We start from the raw sequence: 19,517 nt of genomic DNA on the forward strand, positions 1-19,517 counted from the left end.
CTGTGGGCACATCAATGCCCACAACCCCCCCTAAAATGGGAACAGTCTGGGATAATTGCCCCTGGTCTGCCCCTCCCCCCCCAAGAGGGCAGAAAGCACACTAGGCACCAGGAAATATATATTTTTAGAATATGGGCAAATCAATGCACCCGCCCCCAAAATTAACCCCTTCTCACTCCTTGGTAGCTTGGCACAAGCAGTCAGGCTTATCTCAGAGGCAAGGAGTTAAGTATTTATACACACACACACACACACACAGTGACACAGTAAAAACATCACAGAATTATTCCACACCAGTTTAGAAAAAATACCCAATATCTATCTGAGTAGAACAAGATCAAAACGGCAAAAATCCAACATACACAAGCAAATATATGAATTTGTAAAGATTAAATCCCAATAAAGCGCTTAGAAACACAATAGCTCCAACTGGAGCTATCATGACATCCTTGACAGAGTCGTTCCCAACAGTCTGATGCAGGACACGGAACCCCCCATACCCTGTGGTACAGTACCTTTGAAAAAGATGAAACAAAGATGTTGCACAGAGTCTGGGAATTGAGGCGTCGCTGGAGCCGATGCAGCATCGATTCCTCACTGCTACCAGGGAGGTGAGGCATAAGTTCCTTCCTGAGAGGTAGGGGAGGTGAAGCATTGGTTCCTTATGGTTGCAGGGGAGGTGATGCGGTGTCGGTGGTGAGGTGTTGGTTCCTTACGATCAGGAGGTGTTGATGAATCCGGTGGGTCAAGACGCGATGAGGCAACCTCTTGGTGTTGCAGGCACACCACTGGGCCACAGGCGAAGCAGTGGAGTTGGGTGTCACGGATGTCGGTGACACGGCACTCAGGACTCAAGATGCTGTGGTACTTCAGAGGCACTGCAGCGATATTGAGCCTGTGGGGTCAGTCGTGGTCGTTGTACTCCAGCAGGGACCAAGGTGTCCATGCTGGCAGCACGCAGCGTTTGGCATCAGCACCGGTTCTGGAGTCGTCCAGAGTCGATGTGCCTGGATCTTCTTGTTTTTCTCCAGAACTCACTTCCAAGGGTCCAGGAACTGGATTTGGCACTACTTGGCAAGGCAGGGCTCCCAGCAAGAAAGCCCAGGTGCTTGCAGATGAATTTTCTTATGTACCTGAGACTGCTAACAGGAGGCAAGCTCAGTTCAAGCCCTTGGAGAACCATGGAAAGCAGGATGCAGAAAGCAAAGCCCAGTCCTTTCACTCCCAGGGCAGAATTATCAGCGGCAGGCAGGCATAGCAAAGCAACAAGCAGAGTGGCAGGTCCTCCTCACGTAACTAGATTTTCTCCCTGGCACAATGTCCTCCGTTAAGAAGTGTTCTGAAGTTTTGGGGTCAGCAGTACAATACTTGTACTATTTTCTGCCTTTGAAGTGGGCAAACTACAAAGGAAAGTTTTTGTTATGCACAAGACCCTGCCTCTCCCTGTCCTGGCATCAGACACTCTAGGGGGTTTAAGACTGCTTTGTGTGAAGACAGGCGCAGTCCTATTCAAGTGCAGGTGTCTGCTTCTCCCACCATTCTAGCCCAGGAATGCCCATCAGGATATGCTGGACACACCACGGCTCCCCTTGTGTGACTGTTAAGAGTGAATTCACCGACAGCCCAGCTGTCAGTCTGGCGCAGATGTGTATTGAGCAGCCAGACAGAGCCAGAGAATGGTTAAGCAAGAAAAAGCCCACTTTCTAAAAGTGGCATTTCCAAACTTACAATCTAAAAAACAACTTTACTAAAAGATGCATTATTAAATTGTGAGTTCAGAGACCCCAAACTCCAAACCTCCATCTGCTCCCAACGGGAAACTGCACTTAAGATATTTCAAGGCAAACCCATGTCAACCTATGGGAAAGATAGGCCTTGCAATAGTGTAACCTGAATTCAGCAGTATTGCACTATCGGGACATGTAAAACCCAGCAGTACATGTCTTACCGTTAAAATACACTGCACCCTGCCCATGGGACGCCCTGGACACACCTTACAGGTGACTTACATGCAGTAAAAGGGAAGGTTTGGGCCTGGGTGCACTTGCCAGGTTGAACTGGCAGTAAAAACTGCACACACGGACTCTGCAATGGCAATTCGGAGACATGTTTATAGGGCTACTTATGTGGGTGGCACAATCAGTGCTGCAGACCTGCTAGAAGCATTTCATTTACAGGCCCTGGGCACACATAGTGCACTTTACTAGAGACTTACCAGTAAATCAAATATGCAAATATGCCAATCATGGATAGGCCAATCACCAGTACAATTTAGAGAGAGAGCACTTGCACTTTAGCACTGGTCAGCAGTGGTAAAGTGCCCAGAGTCCTAAAGTCAACAAAAACAGCTCAGAAAAGATAGGAGGAAGAAGGCAAAAAAATTGGGGATGTCCCTGCAAACTATGGGCATGTCAAAGCCGCTACCACCTCAAAAAACGGGCTCAGCCTTTCTGCCTCCTTTAGGAAGCAGATGGGGCATTAGCCCTCAGTCTGTCCCCCTGGGGGGTGCAGAAAGCCCACTAAGCCCCAGGGAGTATTTTATTTAGCCAGTGTGAGCTTGGCAATGCACCCACCCTTCCCAAAAAATGAGCACAGTCTCTTTCTGCCCCCCCAGGGCAGCATAAAGCCCATTAGGCACCACAGAGTATTTTTTCCTACAAGAGTAGAGGGAAGGGCAGCCCAGAATGGGCATGCTGATGCCCCCACTGCCCTCCCCTAAAAAATGGGCACAGTTGTTCTGGTCCCTGGGGAGGCACATATGGGCAGCAGCCCCCAATCTGCCACCTTGGGGGGAGCGGAAAGCCCACTAGGCACAGGGACTATTTTTTCTTTGTTTAGTGGTGGGGGCTGCCCAGAATCGGCATGCTGACTCCTGCACATTCCCCCCAAATAATGGGCACAGTCTTTCTGCTCTGTTGCCCCATAGGGGACAGATGGTGGTTATTACCCCCGATGGGGCAGAAAGCCCACTTGGTACCAGGGATATATTTATGAGAATGTCAGGAAGCGGCCCCATAGGAAAATGTCGCTCCCTTTTATTTTATTTTTTGGACACGTATTTTGGCTGTTTCAGATCAGCAATATTTTTTGGCTCATCTGCCACCAAGGAAGGAAGGAGGTCACTAGATACCAGGTAAAGTTTCTGTCTGTGTGTGTGGATTGGAGTTCGGCTGATCGTCTGCGTGTACTGGTGGTTGGCTGGCTGTGTGTGTACTGGCATTTTGCTGGCAGTGTGTGTGGAGTTGCTCTTGGCTGGCGGTGTGTGTGGGCTGGTGCTTGGCTGACGGTATGGCTTGCGTGGATCCCCAGCGTTCTCTTACTCAGAATCCTCTGCAACCCTCAAATATAGCTAAAAAGTTATGTTTTTCTCACATTTCTGTGAAGGAAAGTTGTAGGATCAGTGTCCCGGCACATCCTCTCATTTGTTTGTGGGATCACCGTGCCAGCACAAATTTCCACCCACCCAATATTCCCCTCGGTCTCCCCAAAAAAATGATACCTCCCTTGTGTGGGTGCCCAATGCAGACTCTACCTAAAACATATAAGAAAACACTGAGCTTATGAAAACGCTTTGGTGCCCCCTCAATCTCTACACATTTTTGGCCCTTCCCTACACATTTTTGGCCCTTCCCTGTCCCAAACACTTGGCCCACCCACACAAGTGAGGTATTGTTGTTATTGGGAGGCTGAGGGGAACGATGGGTGGTATGAAATTTGTGCCAGCACAGCAATCCCACACAGAAATGTAAGTAAATGTGACGTTTTTAGCTAAATTGAGGTTTGCATGGGATTCTGGGTAAGAAAACTTTGGAGGATCTACGCAAGCCACACCTCCCTGGACTTGTGTCTAGTTTTGAGAAATGTCCGGATTTGATAAGTTTTTACAGATGCCCACTAAGCCTGGGACAAAAACACAGGTCACCCCCTTACAAAACCAGGTTGTTTTGTGATAGACAATTTTGATGTCTCCACAAGACGTTTTGGGACGTTTCCTGTTGAAGGCACTTGCCCTACCCACACAAGTAAGGTACCATTTTTATCGGAAGACTTGGGGAAATGTTTGGTGGAAGGAAGTTTGTGGCTCCCCACAGGTTCCAGAACTTTCCATCACAGAAATATGAGGATTTTTTTTTTTTTTCAGACAAAGCTTGAGGTTTGCAAGTGGTTCTGGGTAACAGAACCTGCTGAGAGCCACAAAGATACCCCATCCTGGATTTCCCTGGGTGTCTAGTTTTCAAAAATGTACAGGTTTGCTAGGTTTCCCTAGTAGCTGGCCGAGCCAGGACCCAAAGTCCACAGGTAGGCACATTGCAAAAAAGGGTCAGGTTTCAATGGAAAAATGTGATGTGCCCACATTGCATTTTGCGCTGTTTCCTGTTACGGGCACTAGGCCTTCCCACACAAGTGAGTTACCATTTTTATCGGGAGACCTAGAGTAATGCTGGGTGGAAGGAGGTTTGTGACTCCCCCCAGATTCCCGAACTTTCCATCACAGAAATATCAGAAAAATTAGTTTTTTTTAAGACAAATTTTGAGGTTTGCAAGGTGTTCTGGATAACAGAACCTGGTGGGAGCCACACAAGTCACCCCATCCTGGAGTCCCCTGGGTGTCTAGTATAAAAAAATGTACAGGTTCGCTAGGATTCCCTAGGTGCTGGCTGAGCTCAGGCCCAAACTCCACAGCTAGGCACATTGCAAAAAAAAGGTAATTTTTGGGGTGGAAAAATGTGATGGGTCCACGTTGCATTTTGGACCATTACCTGTCAGGAGCACTAGGCCTACCCACACAAGTGAGATACCAGTTTTATCGTGAGACTTAGAGGAACACAGAATATTAGAACAATTGTTATTGCCAATTCTATTTCTCTGCATTTGTGCCTTCCAAATGTAAGACAGTGTGTAAAAAAAGAAGACATTTTGAAAATGTCCTCTAATTCACATACTAGTATGGATACCCACAAATTCAGAGATGTGCAAATAATCACTGCTCTTAAACTCCATATCTTGTGCCCATTTCGGAAGTACATAGGTTTCCTTGATGCCTATTTGTCACTCTTTCTATTTTACCAAATGAATTGCTGTATATCCGGTACACAATAAAGAACCATTGCAAGGTGCAGCTCAGTTATTGGCTCTGGGTACCTTGGGTTCTTCGTAAGCCTACCAGCCCTATATATACCCACGACCAGAAGGGTCCAGAGGACGTAATGGTATATTTCTTTTGAAAATCTGCCATGGTTAGAAGCAGTTACAGATTAAGACGTAGATACAAATTGTAGTTTTTTTAAAAACTCATTGTCAATATTCTTTTAATTTCAACTGTTAGTTTCTATAGGAAAGCTTTAAAGGATCTACACAAATGACCCCTTGCTGAATTCAGACGTTTGTCTACCTCTCAGAAATGTCTAGCTTTCTGGGATCCACGTTTGGTTTTACAACCATTTCTACCACTAACTGGAAGGATGTTGAAAGCACAAAAAATAGGAAAATGGGCTATGTCCTGGTAAAATGCCAAAAGTGTTGAAAAAATATGTTTTTCTGGCTTAAGTCTGCCTGTTACTGAAAGCAGGGAAGATGGTGATTTTAGCACCACAAACTCTTGGTTGGTGCCTTTTGCAGAGCTAAAACAACAGATGCTTTCTTCTTTTCTTCTGCAGCACCTTTTCCCATTTTTATTTCCCCCAAAACAAAATGTAGCTGTATTTTGACTCATTTCTCAGTCACATCCAGGGGAATCCACAAACCGTGGGTACCCTTGGAATCCGCAGAATGTTGGAAAAAAGGAAGCAAATTTAGCGTGGATACCTTAAGTGGGTAAAGAGTTATGGAGGCCTAAGTGCAAACTATCCCAAATAGCTGAAAAAAGGCCTAGCACAGGGGGAAAAGGGCATAGCAGCGAAGGGGTAAAATTATTCTCTGTTTCTATAAACTGGAGAGGGATTTTTATTGTGCTGTGTTTCTGACTTTTTAACTGTTTAGGTATTTCGAAATACTTTACACATTTTCTTAAGTTAAGCCTTTATGCACTGTGCCATACCTAACAGGGATTGAGATCTAGTTTAAATGACTGAAACCTTAACTGGACCTAATATGAATAGCAACATTATTCATATGGAGCACCATCCATCTCAATTAATAATCAACTTTCTCACAGTGTTTATGTAAGTAAATAATGCTTACTTTCATGAACTTTGAAGGAATGACAGGTTGTGATGGAACATTCAGGGATTTAAAGGTGTGAGCTATTAGAATCTGTAGGTCTCTGAATGGGTCCAAAGGCCACACGGCAATTTTACTGTCAAAGAATTAATGTAGCAGTGAGTTTTCCCTATTGTGTAATAGATAAGTTCTTTTTGTCTCTGGCTGCTGAGATTGTTCACGTAGCACAGATTGTGCTGTACTGAAAAACATATAAATCAGTGTATTCTAGTGGTGAAGTTGCTTGTTTTTTGTTAAGGTTGATTCCTCAGTCCTTAGCCTATTAATTACATTGGCCTACTTGATCATGTTTCTCAGTCTTGGAGAATTCAGCCGACAATATTTTACTTTTCACCATACCAAATTTGATGCATATCGGTGAAAGGGATAAAAATGTATAAGGGTTGTCCAAAAATACCTAATTTTTGCAAATTCCCTGAGATTACCCATAAGTGACTTTCATTGCATCCCAAAACTGCTGAATGAAACTTCCACCACATTTTGCAGGTTCAACTCCCCTAGTACATCATTCAATAGTTTTTCTTTTTTCAACTTTTTTGAAGGTATTAGATAAAAACCAAGTTCCCATTGCACATCTGCCAGTATTAAACACATGTCTAAATATTTGGACTCAAATGATAATTCTTTATGAAAAAAGATGAGTGTGCATATGTTCAAAGTTGGTGTATGCGTTTTTAAACACATGGGCTTAATATTCACAAATCTAAATAACCATGTCAACAGTGGTCATGAAAATGTCAATAAACAACGTTTTGAATCTCTCGCTCATTTCCCCCTCTCTCATGCCCCCCTCTCTCATGCGATATTGATCCAAAAATGCACAAATTCTGGTTGTAATTTACTTCTAAGGCAAGGCATAACCAGTGCAACTTGGCATATAGCTTGCAATACGGACCTCATCCATCTTACCTACCACACATATGTTGGGTGCAAAAAATCAGATCTGGTCTTGTGTTTAGAAAATATCAAACCAAACACATCACCAAACTCAGCATGAGCAAGCCAATCACCCTGAAGAGCCCAACTATTACACCTGCCACTCCACCCATATAAAGACTGCAACTTATGTTGAGTGAAAAAATGATCACAATGTTTGCAAACATAAAATTAAACACCTCAATAAACCCAGCATGGCTGAAGGCCTTGCCCTGCTGGGCCAACTGGCAAACCTACAACACACATTTACACATAGGCCACAACTGAGAAGCCTTTTAAAAGTCAAACCTACTTCAGTGTTCAAGAGCACCACACTAAACACAAAATTGGCAGGAGGAAGATCTCGACCTACAAGCCAACAGGTCTCTATGTATGCTGTGCGCACAATTCAGGTGCTGCATGTTTCGCAAAAGATAATTCGTTTATGGACAATAGGCTCGCCCTGGCAGCCCATCTCTGAGAACCTACTACACAAAACTAGAGGCCACAATGTATGTTAGGTTTCGCAATCAAATTTTATCCAATCACCACAAACATCTCCTAAAGCACGTCAACAAATAAAACGTTAACACAGCTTTGCAAAGTTCAATAAAAATACCTCAGGATAGTGGGCCTCATCTACTTAAAACACACGCCTCTATTATATGATGCTCGCAAACAACACATAGACTAAAACAAATAATTCTACAACATTTTCTCAAACACCTGTATAAGCAAAAATGCTCTCCTCATCCATTAAAAGAGAAGCAAGACTATGAAAATCTATACAATTCACAGAATATAAAATCACAGTTAAAGGAGGTTAAGTTTGATAACGCCATCAACAGCTGTAACAGCAGAAAACATATAAACACATTACATTCACCAAATAAGGTGCTATTTTTACCCCCTCACCTTCTCGTACTCGCTTAATCTACACTTTAAGACTCTTGCAATGCCTATCAAAATGCTTTCACACATACAAAACCATACTACACAAAGGGGGTCATTCTGACTCCGCCGTCCGCCAAGGTACTGCCGTCAGAACACCGCACCGCGGTCGAAAGACCGCGGCGGTGATTCTGACATTTGCCCTGGGCTGGCGGGCGGCCGCCAAAAGACCGCCCGCCAGCCCAGGGCAAATCAACCTTCCCACTAGGATGCTGGCTCAGAATTGAGCCGGCGGAGTGGGAAGGTGCGACGGGTGCAGTTGCACCCGTCGCGTATTTCAGTGTCTGCTGGGCAGACACTGAAATACTTTTTGGGGCCTTCTTACGGGGGCCCCGCGGCACCCCCTACCGCCATCCTGTTCATGGCGGGAGAGCCGCCATGAACAGGATGGCGGTAGGGGGTGTCAGAATCCCCATGGCGGCGGAGCGCCATGGAGGATTCAGACGGGCAGCGGAAAGTCGGCGGTACACCGCCGACTTTCCGTTTCTGGCCGCGGCTGAACCGCCGCGGTCAGAATGCCCAGCGGTGCACCGCCAGCCTGTTGGCGGTGCTACCGCCGACCTCCGCCATGGTCAGAATGACCCCCAAAGTACCCGATCATAAATTGCATGCACAATAATAACTTATGGCCATAAGATAGATGTTTTCACCAAATAAGCAATAGCTGCCCCCTTTAATTCTTTGTCAGTCCAGCTAATCACACGGTCATGCAAACCTTTACGCTCTCATCAGCAAGTTATCTTTTTCTTTCAAATTTCATATTCCACTTCTACAAGTAATGCCCTTAGTGGAAGTTAAGTTTAAAGTAGTTTAACGGGGCTGGGAGAAAATATGAATTCACGAACTCCATGTCTTCTAGGTTTGTGCTGCAGCCGCTATCAACAGCCCAGTTATCCTTAGCTCTCTTTTGACTTGGGCCTTTTTCAGCAGTCACTGGAAACGTATACTGCAACGTCTAGAAAAAAAAATATATAAAAGTTCATAGAAAATACCGTTTTCTGCTTAGGTTGTAGTCTGTGAAACCAAAACACAAGTTGAAATCTTGATTGACCGAATTATGCTTTTCTCTGAAGTTCACTTTATTGCCTTGTGCCTCTGGTGCCTTTGTTGTCAAAGAAAACTGGGAATGCTTGCTGGTAATTCTAGCTGCAAAGTACATTATATAGTAACATTTTTTCGATTTGTGAGAGCGTAGGAAATAAATTAAACGTATCCTGCTAACTGGGTGCTCTTTAAGACAAGTCCACAACTCGGATGCATGGGTCATTAAATGTGCATCACAAAAGGAGTTCGGAGGTCTGCGGCCCATAGTGGCTAGTTTGCAGATTTACTGGATATATTGTGACAAATTGAGAACTTTGTAAGGTTGAGTAGCCCATGGAACATATTTGTCAGTTTAGCGTGATGCTTTGACCCTGACCTTCATTTTCGCTGCTGGTTAATCAAGTTCACAAACTCCTTTTGATGTGCACCCTTTTCGCCAAAGGAGGGACATACGTGCCCATGCCTTATTTCATCTTTGTAGACAGGCTGGCGACTGGTTAGGAATGCCTAAATATGGTGACTTTAGATAATCTTGTGTGGAGTTGGTAAGTGCTCAGACCAGATTATTCTCTATGCCAGTAGGAATATTATGATGTATTTCCCATAGTTTGTGAATTTGAAAATATCCTTCCATCACGAGTTGTCACAATGGTCCAAGTCATATTATTTTCTAACGTCACTGACCTAACATTATGGATATGTTTGCCAAGAATTTGATAGCATACATGTATTCTCTTCGACTAAAAGTTGATGCATCCCTTTCGGTTTATGATTTGTTGTTAAGCATTACAATTCCTTTTACCATTGAAATGTTTTAACAGATTCAGCTGCATGTTTTTATTGTTTTCACTGCTTGTTAAGTCTAGTGATTAAAAATGTTTGTATTACTTGCAGAGACTGATGGGGTGACCTTTACAATTCAGACACATGCAAAAGGACTGTTAGATTCAGACATACAGCTGAAGCTTACATTTCACTTACCTGCAGCTTACCCAAAATGTCCACCAAATATATCTGTGGCTTCAGAGAAGCTAACAAGAGCACAGTGTAATTCATTAAAAGAAAAATTGTTTGAACGGGCAAAAGAACTCTTATGTGAACCCATGATACATGAGCTGGTTCTCTGGATGCAACAGAACCTGGAAGATATTATTGGCAAGTTAAACATGCCCAGCGCTGATTCAAAAGGACCATGTCCTATTGACATGCAAGAATGTAGAACATGGACGGTGCTCTTGCAGTTGGATCACATGAGATCGAAATCCAAATATGTGAGAACAGTTGAAAAGTGGGCTTCCGACTTAAGCTTAACCGGACGACTAATGTTTATGGGAAAGCTGATACTAATTTTTCTACAAGGGGAAAAAGACAGAATTAAGGTAAATGTTGAATCTCCTATTTGTCATTTTATGTTAAATATTTTTTAAATTATTTTCGTTTTACTTAAATAGAGTGAAGCGTTTTTACCATAGTTTGTCATAGCAATGCAATGTTTTTTTACAGTAATTGCAAATTTCTGCATTCACCGTGCCCCAGCAGAAGACCAATCCTGAGCCATATAATCGGACTGCACACATATGTTTGCACTCATTGTCATTTTAAGGTAGCCAAGTTCCTCCAGTGGGTAAGAAAAGGAATCAGATACCATGGAGAAATTGTGCAAAGGATTCATTAGGGTCGAGCCTGCGTTGCATGCGCTCGCGCATGCGTATCGCAGTGAGACGCTTTAGGTATTAGAAAAGGGCTCGGAGCCCTGTTGACGTCACGTTAGTATTTTTCATTGGTTCATGGGCTTGCCTAGTAAAATCTGCTTGCTTTCATTAGTCGAAGGCATGCATACGTCATGCCTTTTCCGGTGGCTAGCCCTCCTCGAGCGCATCGACCAAGTACAGAAAACATATGAGGCTCGCTTTTTTCTGTCGGATCGTGGACTACTTTTTCTTTATTTTCCTAGCGCGATTTCGCTTGGCAGATGTCGAGCGCTTTACACAGTTAATTTAACTTTTTCGGGTTACGTACATAAAAGCACTTTTGCCGATACATGAAAAGTCGGGTTAGGAGTTTGCAACGCGATCAGCTCTAACATGAGCAAACGCGAGACCCGTTGCATTGCAAATGCTTGTTTTTAATGGAGCTGGTACTGGCAAAGCCAATAGATCTTGCTGCTGGCTTTTTTCAATGCTTCTTTTGATTTTGCCATCACTTATGACAAAAAACATAATGTTTTCTGCCTGTGCATGAATACACAGCCATCTTGGATTTTTTAAGCATAAGGAAAAGCATTCCAATGTGGCTGCCACGCAGGCACATGCACATGGGTGCACATATGGTCTTGGAAAAATATTTTTATGCTTTATGAGAAAAACAATCCACAATTGCCCCTGCTCGTGCACATGCATGCCACTCATATTGCAACAGTTCTTCATAAACAATAAGAAAAAGCATTCCAAGATGGCTACTGTGCATGTGCATGCATGTATACACACAGGCAACTATCTTTAATGGTTGCAAATCTATTAAAAGATGGATACCTGCTGCTGTTTTACTGGCAGTTGGTGTGTTGGGGTCTGCAAGGCAGGCATCTTTAATGGGTGCAAAACTATCAAAAGATGACTTCGGAGTGCTAGTGGGTGCTGTGAGAACAGTATTTGTTTGACAAGATAAGTGGATGTAAAGAGTCAGAGCAAGTCACTACAAAGGTAGGTCCTCCTCTGAGCAGTAGAAATAAATCTAATATGGTGACACTGAAATGCTCCTTGGATGGAATAAACACAAAAATATGGAGGAATGCCAATAAATCAGAAGGCGGGACCAGAGAAAGACAAACATGCCCTTAAATCATGAGCAAGGGATGGAATCAAAGGCTACTCTAAATATATTTGGGGGATATTTGATCTCCAGCATGGAGCAAACGCTGTCTGTGGGTGAACACTAAAAATGTTTGGCAGAAGGACAACAAAATAAATGTGTTATTGTATGTTTTCTTTAGTGTTATGATTTCGATTTGTCTGCCATGCAGACAGTGTACAGTTGTAGTGTTATGGCTGGGCCTTGGAAAATATGTAAATCACAGTTTTCTCAAGCATGCACCTCTTAGTTTTGTGAGTATTAAGCAAAAATAAGTAATGAATAATTGTAGGCATAAGCACAGGAAGTCTTGATATTCCCCAGCTTTTGTTAAATTAGGCCTTGAGTTATAATTACATTGTCACTAATTGTGGCCTACGTTTGGGGTGGAGGATTGATTTTCTTAAGTGAACCGTGCACAGCAGTATCTTTATTTGCGGAGGGCCTGTTTTCATATATATGACTCTAAAGGTGTTGGTTCAGGGCTTGTAAGTAGCAACATCAAATATGTGCAATTTGGCGATTTTCATGATTTAGTTTATCGTTACTTGGTTAACTAGTAGACAGTTATGACTTTTTACCCAATCATTTCTTGACGTTTGTCATGGGGCAGCTAAATAATTAATGCAGTTTTCACATTCAACTTGTAAAGTAGTCTTTGACTTATCCTACTCATGGTGTTTGGTCTAGAACGGATAAAAGCCAATTAGAGAACTGTATTTTATTGGTTTTCAATCAGCTATAGTGTTTTAGTATCAAGTAGCCCTAATGTTAATAGGCGTTAAACCTACCAAACGGATTTGCAGACATACAGCTCCGGTAAGCAGTTAATTATCAATCTGACCTGCTCTTCTCACTCGTTTTTGAGAAGCAGTGGAGTAGAATGTTTTAGGGTGTGTTATTACTTTGGATTAAGACCTTCAGGCTTCCATCACACTGAATACCTTTGATTGGTGTTCCACTGTAGGTTTTTACGTAGGTTTGCACAAAGTTATGAAGTTTGTAGACTCACATGTTCAAAGTTTATAAAAAATCACAAGAATTTCAAAATGAAACACTCACAAAATTCATATAACATGATATCCAGTGTCCATTTGCAGAAGCTGGGAATCTTTTGTGCACTGCAGGAGGTCTCAATCAGACTTCCCACACTCATTTGCAGTCCTTAATAAGTGCCTTTAACCTTAACATATGCTGTTAACCCCTGTCTCTTGTATGGTTTAATGCCACACTACCCACTTCTATTCCTGCCATGGTCCCTGTTAGCCACTCCACTTCACACATGTCAAGTCTAGAGCTCCACCCCCCTTCCCATCAAAGACCCTGCCCCATCATATTTTGAATTCTTTTGTTTCTTTCTAGCTGCAGGAAGTCCTTCTCTTGATTGACAGCACATTGTGTTGCTGGAAAACTGCTGAGTTATGCGGGCAGTGGTTGGGGACGTTTTGCGTTATCTTAATCAGAAATCTTTTCAAATTCCAAAATTTGCTGTGCATCATGTCTAACCCTCCTCCTCTATGAAGATCTACAGCTTGTGTTTGAGATAAAATTGACATGCATGTGTCTGGTCCTATTATTTCTACATGAGAAAGGTACCTCTGCAGGACCCTCTACTTCACTCCACCTAAACAAGCCAGAAAAATTGGTAATGCACAACAACTTTCCATTTAATGTAAGATGGGATTGTACTTCATGATAGAAACAACACCCTTTCTTTGTTTAGGGTTCTTCATTTAGTAAACATTATTGCTCCCACATCCACATGACAGATGTAACCGATATGTATGGGGGAAAGTGTAGGTCTGGAGTCCATTCAGGATGCATTCCATAGTTGATTATTGAAGTTATACCCATATGTTCATATCCCAGTACTTCAGAAGGTCATTCACAGTGACCGCTGTAACCAAGTCTGCACTCCTAGTCTTATATTCCCATACTACTCATTTTATGTATGGGTATTTTAACTCCTGTCTACAACCAGGGACACAATTCTGTAGGAGTCGAATACATTGCAGCAGGGGGTAAGTTTCTAGCCAACTGAACATGAATGCATATTCAGTAAATTATTTTTCAAAATACTAACACATTGCTTTAGAGTCATTGTTTACTCTGAATTGAATTTGTTCCCTTGGAGGATGGCCTTTTAAGTGATTGTCATCTGTCTCTTCTACCAATGAGCTTCATTTGTGTTTTGTTTCACATGTGAACACAGTCTTTCACAAAGAAAATATTGGTCGCTATCCTCCCATCTTTCGTTCCTAAAGAGTGTGTGTCATTTCCACATAAATTGTTAGATTACTCTTAGATTCATGCTTCTAATGCCACCACAGAGGCAAAGGTTCGTAAAATGGCATGCTATGTAATATACCAAAGAGCCGCATTAATGAGACAACTGGCATTCATGAGATCTTTGAGTCATATGTAGTACGGGGCTGGTACAAATTCGTACAGAATCTGTAGTTCCTGTTTGATTTAGTCATCCATCACCCATTTTCATAAGATGCTCAATTTCATAAAATCATTTATGCTAAAACAGTCCTGGCAAAGGAAATGTCTTAGATTTTCTGAAATTGGCTCCTTGCTTCTGACATCTTTTGGTCATCGCCATTCGTCTGTCACCATGCTTTCTGTGAAACCTATGTCTGGAATAATTTTAGACATGAGACGTTCACATGGGTCACAGAGCCATTTATATTTTGATTGTTTAATTTCAAGCTTGGCCTAACTATCACATTCTTGCAATGATCTAGGTTTATTTGTCACAGCAAGTAAGCAGTAGAGACGATTCATATGTAGAAACTGCAAAAAGATGTTTACCTGTAGTAACTTAAAAAAAAGTTGCCTTCAGCTGAGTTTTGATTACCAGTAGGTGCCACATTTTCCTCACCTTTTGCTCCTAGTAATTATACAGGCCTCTTTGTATGGAAAAACTCAAGTAAGATGTCTGGGAAGAGAAAATGACTTGGAGTGTGTGCTCTGCATCCCAAATCAACACAACTATGTAGGCACAGATTTTGTCAAGCCATCGTCTGTATTGATGTGAAATGCAGCAATCAGAACGACTTGAAGTCCTGTAAAGGAAAAATAGCACCAGCGATGCCTCTTACTTCTTATGAACTATCAGCTATTTAACTCCCACAAAAAACTATTATTACTTCCTCCTGTACTGTAGCAAAACATCCTATTTACTCTCTAAATGAGCCATTATCATTAAGTAATAAACTTGAACCTCGGGGTTGATGACTTTACTGACTCATATGCCAATAAATCATTGTTACATTGGCTGCCTAGACCTCAACCAAACCATAATGAGATTCACATATTCTAGCAGGGAAGGCTTCTACATTTTGTTATAGCTGAGCCCTGAACTCCACAAATCTGGCTACCAGCTCTCCTTCTGGACCAGATGGGTCCTCCTTGTAGAGTCCAGCTGGACTCGTTCTAATGTTTCTGCCAGCCACTCTGCTGAGGGCTGGTCTTACATGTGCACCCCACACCCACCCAACACAGGCTGTCACCAGTCAGGTGACCCTGCCAATAAAAGGGTCCGGGCGCACGTGCCTGAGGCCAGTTTGTAGTACCACCATACTGTGTCTGCGTGCGTCTATTCCAGAGCATGAGGGCCTAGCGCCGCCATCCTACAATGGCGACGAGGGTGGGATCTGCAACCCCACGTGATTGCAGACATGAACCTTGACACAGCTATCAGTGGAGGAAGAAGGCGAAAGAAGGCCGTTGCAGCCCCAGCCCCACCGGTGTGAAAGAAGGTGGTGAGTGCTGCCGATCGGAGCCTCCGCAGCACTGCCAGAATGGCTGTGGGTGCCGAAAATAATTAAAGCACTGCGAGGCACGCAGTGCTGCTTTTCCCCCATGCCCCCGTGGAAAATGCCCAGAGCCCGCCCCCCCAGAGTCGGATGCATCGCGGCTCGCAGCGTGAAACAAGGCTGCTGGGTCCGCGCAGTATGAGGGCAAACGGCGCTGTCGCGCGCCGGGATGAAGAAAATAAAAATGAAAATGGCAAATTCTGGCCGGGGCCGGTAGCTCCCCAAAAAAAAAAAAAAGAACGCGGTCCGCAGCGTGTCCCATGCTGCTGCGGCCGCGCGCTTGAAGGACATGGTGCGATCGTGCACCAAGAACAAAAGAAAGCGACCGGGGGCCGTTTTCCCCTTTTCGTTTTAATTCATGGTGCTGTCGCGCACCGAAGAAGTTATGCCCAGGGCCGCCCCACCCCAAAAATGCTGTTAAAATGTGAGATCCGTGACACTAGAGAAAAAAAAAATGCGGCTGGACCGGTCGCCCTGCTCCACCTACAAGAAGGGAACGCGGCCGCAGCTGCGCACCAGCAAACAGTAGTGCCGTGGGGTGAGGTGCTTACAGGCACCAGAAGGAGAAAAGAAAATGCCCAGAGCCGCTCCCCAGCTGCCGTGTGGACTGAGAATACTATGGTGCAGACACGCACCAAAGTACAAGAAAATTGCCAAGGCCCCCCCCCCTTTATGGAAAAAAAAACAATGAAAATGCATAGAATAAAGCATCGGTGCAGACACGCACCGAAAACAATTTGAAGTACGATGGTGCAGACACGCACCAAAGTAGAGAAATAGTGGTGCACAGCCCCCCAAACTTCAAAATGTGTGGAATGAAGGGGAGAGGTGCTGACACGCTCCCGTGAAGAATTTAAGTGCCCGGAGCCCCCCCCCCCATTGAACTTCGTGCTGTCTGCCTGCCTCTTTCAATGAGGTTGTGGAAGAAAATAGAGAAAAAAAAACTTTTACCGAAAAAAAGACAGAATGGTGGAAAAGAAAAAATAGACACTTACCTGCAGCTTCGGCAGCCCCCTCCAGCCTGGCTCCTCTCCGGTGTCTGTCTTCAACAAACGAGGCACAAGAGGAAGAAAGGGTGTCTTTCAAGCATGAAAGAAATGCACTAGTGGCATCCAGGGGCCAAAGCTGGTACTGCACCCTGTTTCTGTTTAGAAGGAAAACAAGCATGGATGAAGGCAAGTTTACAGCAGCACCTTCAGAAAGTGACTGCTCCAGACCAACAGTGCACCCGTGGACGAAAGCGGCGCAGAAGACGGAAACGGCGAGGAAGAAGGAAGCGACGCGGACGACGCTGAAAAGGGAAGGAGAAGAATGCAGCTGTCCCAGCCAAGCTGCAACGGTGAGGAATGGACGTAAGGGCCACGTGAGGTACGAAGAGAGCGCGCATGGCCTGCGCAGCCCCTGGCAGCCATCCACCGCCTCCGCCGAAAGAACGCCACATGCCCCAGCAGTGATGGACATCACCGCAGGACAAGAAAGGGACATGGCAGGCGTTACCACAGGACGCCCAGAGAAAAAAAAAAAAAGAGACTATGTCACGTGCGCAGAGAGCTGCGCCAGAGAACGTGACGACATGGAAAAAAGTCAGTGAAGATGGAGAGAGTACCCGAGAGCGTGACGTAACGCACGGGACAATAGGCCATTTCAGCTGGGCCCACAACGACGGAAGATGGCCACCGTTGGCCCATCAGTGAGTAGGTCATCTGTACTGACAGACCCTGCCAGAGCAGATGGCAGGATGAGCGCCGCAACAGCGCAGCCTCGAGGCGCACAAGTGGCGGCCTCAAGTGAAGAGATGGAGGAAGAGAGCGGGGACCCTCCTGCCACGGAGAGGTCCACCAAGAGGATCCGGGAACGGACCAGACCGGGAGAGGTCTGCCTGAAGAGCAGATCATGTCCTACTCGCAGGACTCAGCCTGCGAGAGGCTGTGACCGAGCAAGAGGCACCAGAGGAGGTGCAGTGATAGGTCCATGTGACGCAGCATGCGACCTGTGGCACGACGCCACATCGAGGACCGAAGAGGAAGATGCACCAGCGAAGGTGCAGTGATAAGTCCGTGTGAAGCAGCATGCGACCTGTGGCACGACGCCACGTCGAGGGCGAAGAGGAAGATGCACCAGCTAAGGTGCAGTGTTAGGTCCGTGTGAAGCAGCATGCGACCTGTGGCACAACACCACGTCGAGGACAAAGAGGAAGATGTACCAGCAGAGGTGCAGCGCAAGGTCCATGTGCCGCAACATGCGACCTGTGGCACGACGCCACACCAGGGAGAAGAGAGAGTGGCACGATGCCAAGAAGAAATGAGGAGAGGAGTGTGACAGACCGGTCACATCACAGATCAACTCCATCACAGGTGTGCAAGTGGAAGGAAGTAGAGTGAAACAACTGAGGACTCGTGCGAGCAGATCCATCAGCACAAGACAGTCACCGGGGCGAGCAGACGTCACTGAAGACAGCGATGTGGGTGGTCCCCCACGCTTCGCAGTGCGACCGTCCTGTCACTTGTCACTGGCTGCTTGGCTGCGATGGCATCCCTGACCCCGACTGCACAGTCCACACAAGACCTGACAGTGGCCACGACGTCCATCAAGTGGTCATTCCGCCGACAAAGCCGCCGACACCTATTTGATCTGCACAAAGATGAAAAACATCATCATCATCATCATCATGATGAGGTGCATCGCCCAAACACCGAAGGAGCACAGCACCACCTGAGTGGAGACAGTCAAGAACAAGAACCGACGCTGACAAGGCATGTCTGGCAACGTAGAAACTTATCATCTGAACACCTGTCATGAGCCCCGTGAACCAGGCACCTGCCGGTGAGAGCAGACCAGATAATTTGGACCATCCACCCTTGGGGTTGCACAAGACTTGGACGTGGCCCTGTTGGGAGTTCAGAGAGACTCCTTTGGCGTGGCCTACGTTGGCCCGCACAGCCCACGCAGTCCCATGGCAATCCAGGGACAAGGGCCTCCAACGAATTCCTGTGAGAGCGGAATCTCGCCGAGAGAGAATGCATCTGAGACAGCTTCACGTGAGGCATCCGTAAGCACGGAGGTCTTATATTAAGAGACTGGTCACCTGAAGACTTTGCACTATGGCCAGAGCACCTGAATCCAGATGGCTCGAGCAAGCGGACCCTGCATCAACCACCCTTGTGGCTCCATGCGAGACTCGGATGTGGTCCTGTAGGATGTTCCTCTGAGACGTCTTTGCTGGGCCTGAGATAGGCAAGCACAGTCCACTCAGACCCGTGGAAGCCCGCAAAAGGGCCTTGAGGAGACTCCTGCTTGATGGAGGTCTGGTACGAGAGGGAAGACTGCCGCTGCTCTACTGCTGGACTCCCAGGTGCCCCAGGCCGTCACGTCATCTGCAGTCTTAGGAGGTAGACAATCACCAGAGTCAGAATGCCGTGCAGAACTGTGTACAGTGGACTCCCCACTGCTCCAGATGCACCCACATCAAAAACTGTAAATAGACTTTGACCACATGAGCCCAGGCAGGACCGGATCGACAATATCCAGCGAACTGTGAGGTCGTGGACAAGCGACTGAAGTATCTGGACTTCATCCACACAGTGTTCGTGCCCAGCTGTACCTGGTTAAATTATGGACTCGTGCGGAGGTGTCGGGGTGCTCCCAGCTGCATCATGTCCACTGCAATTCTGCAGTCTGCCTTTTTGAGGCCGAGAGATTGAGTGTGGTGCTTTGTTA

General features: G+C 45.3%; 1 protein-coding gene across 2 annotated transcripts in view; it reads left to right on the top strand.

Moving 5' to 3' along the window:
* The window catches only part of RWDD3 (RWD domain containing 3), a 194,994-nt gene that overhangs the window by 172,819 nt on the left and 2,658 nt on the right, over window positions 1-19,517 (top strand). For both annotated transcript variants that reach the window (XM_069232133.1, XM_069232132.1), the window contains one exon: window positions 10,024-10,508. In XM_069232133.1, the coding sequence (XP_069088234.1) occupies window positions 10,024-10,508 (485 nt within the window). The remainder of the gene's footprint in view (window positions 1-10,023; window positions 10,509-19,517) is intronic.

Source organism: Pleurodeles waltl, chromosome 4_2 (assembly GCF_031143425.1).
Source record: "Pleurodeles waltl isolate 20211129_DDA chromosome 4_2, aPleWal1.hap1.20221129, whole genome shotgun sequence".
NCBI classification, from domain to species: domain Eukaryota; kingdom Metazoa; phylum Chordata; class Amphibia; order Caudata; family Salamandridae; genus Pleurodeles; species Pleurodeles waltl.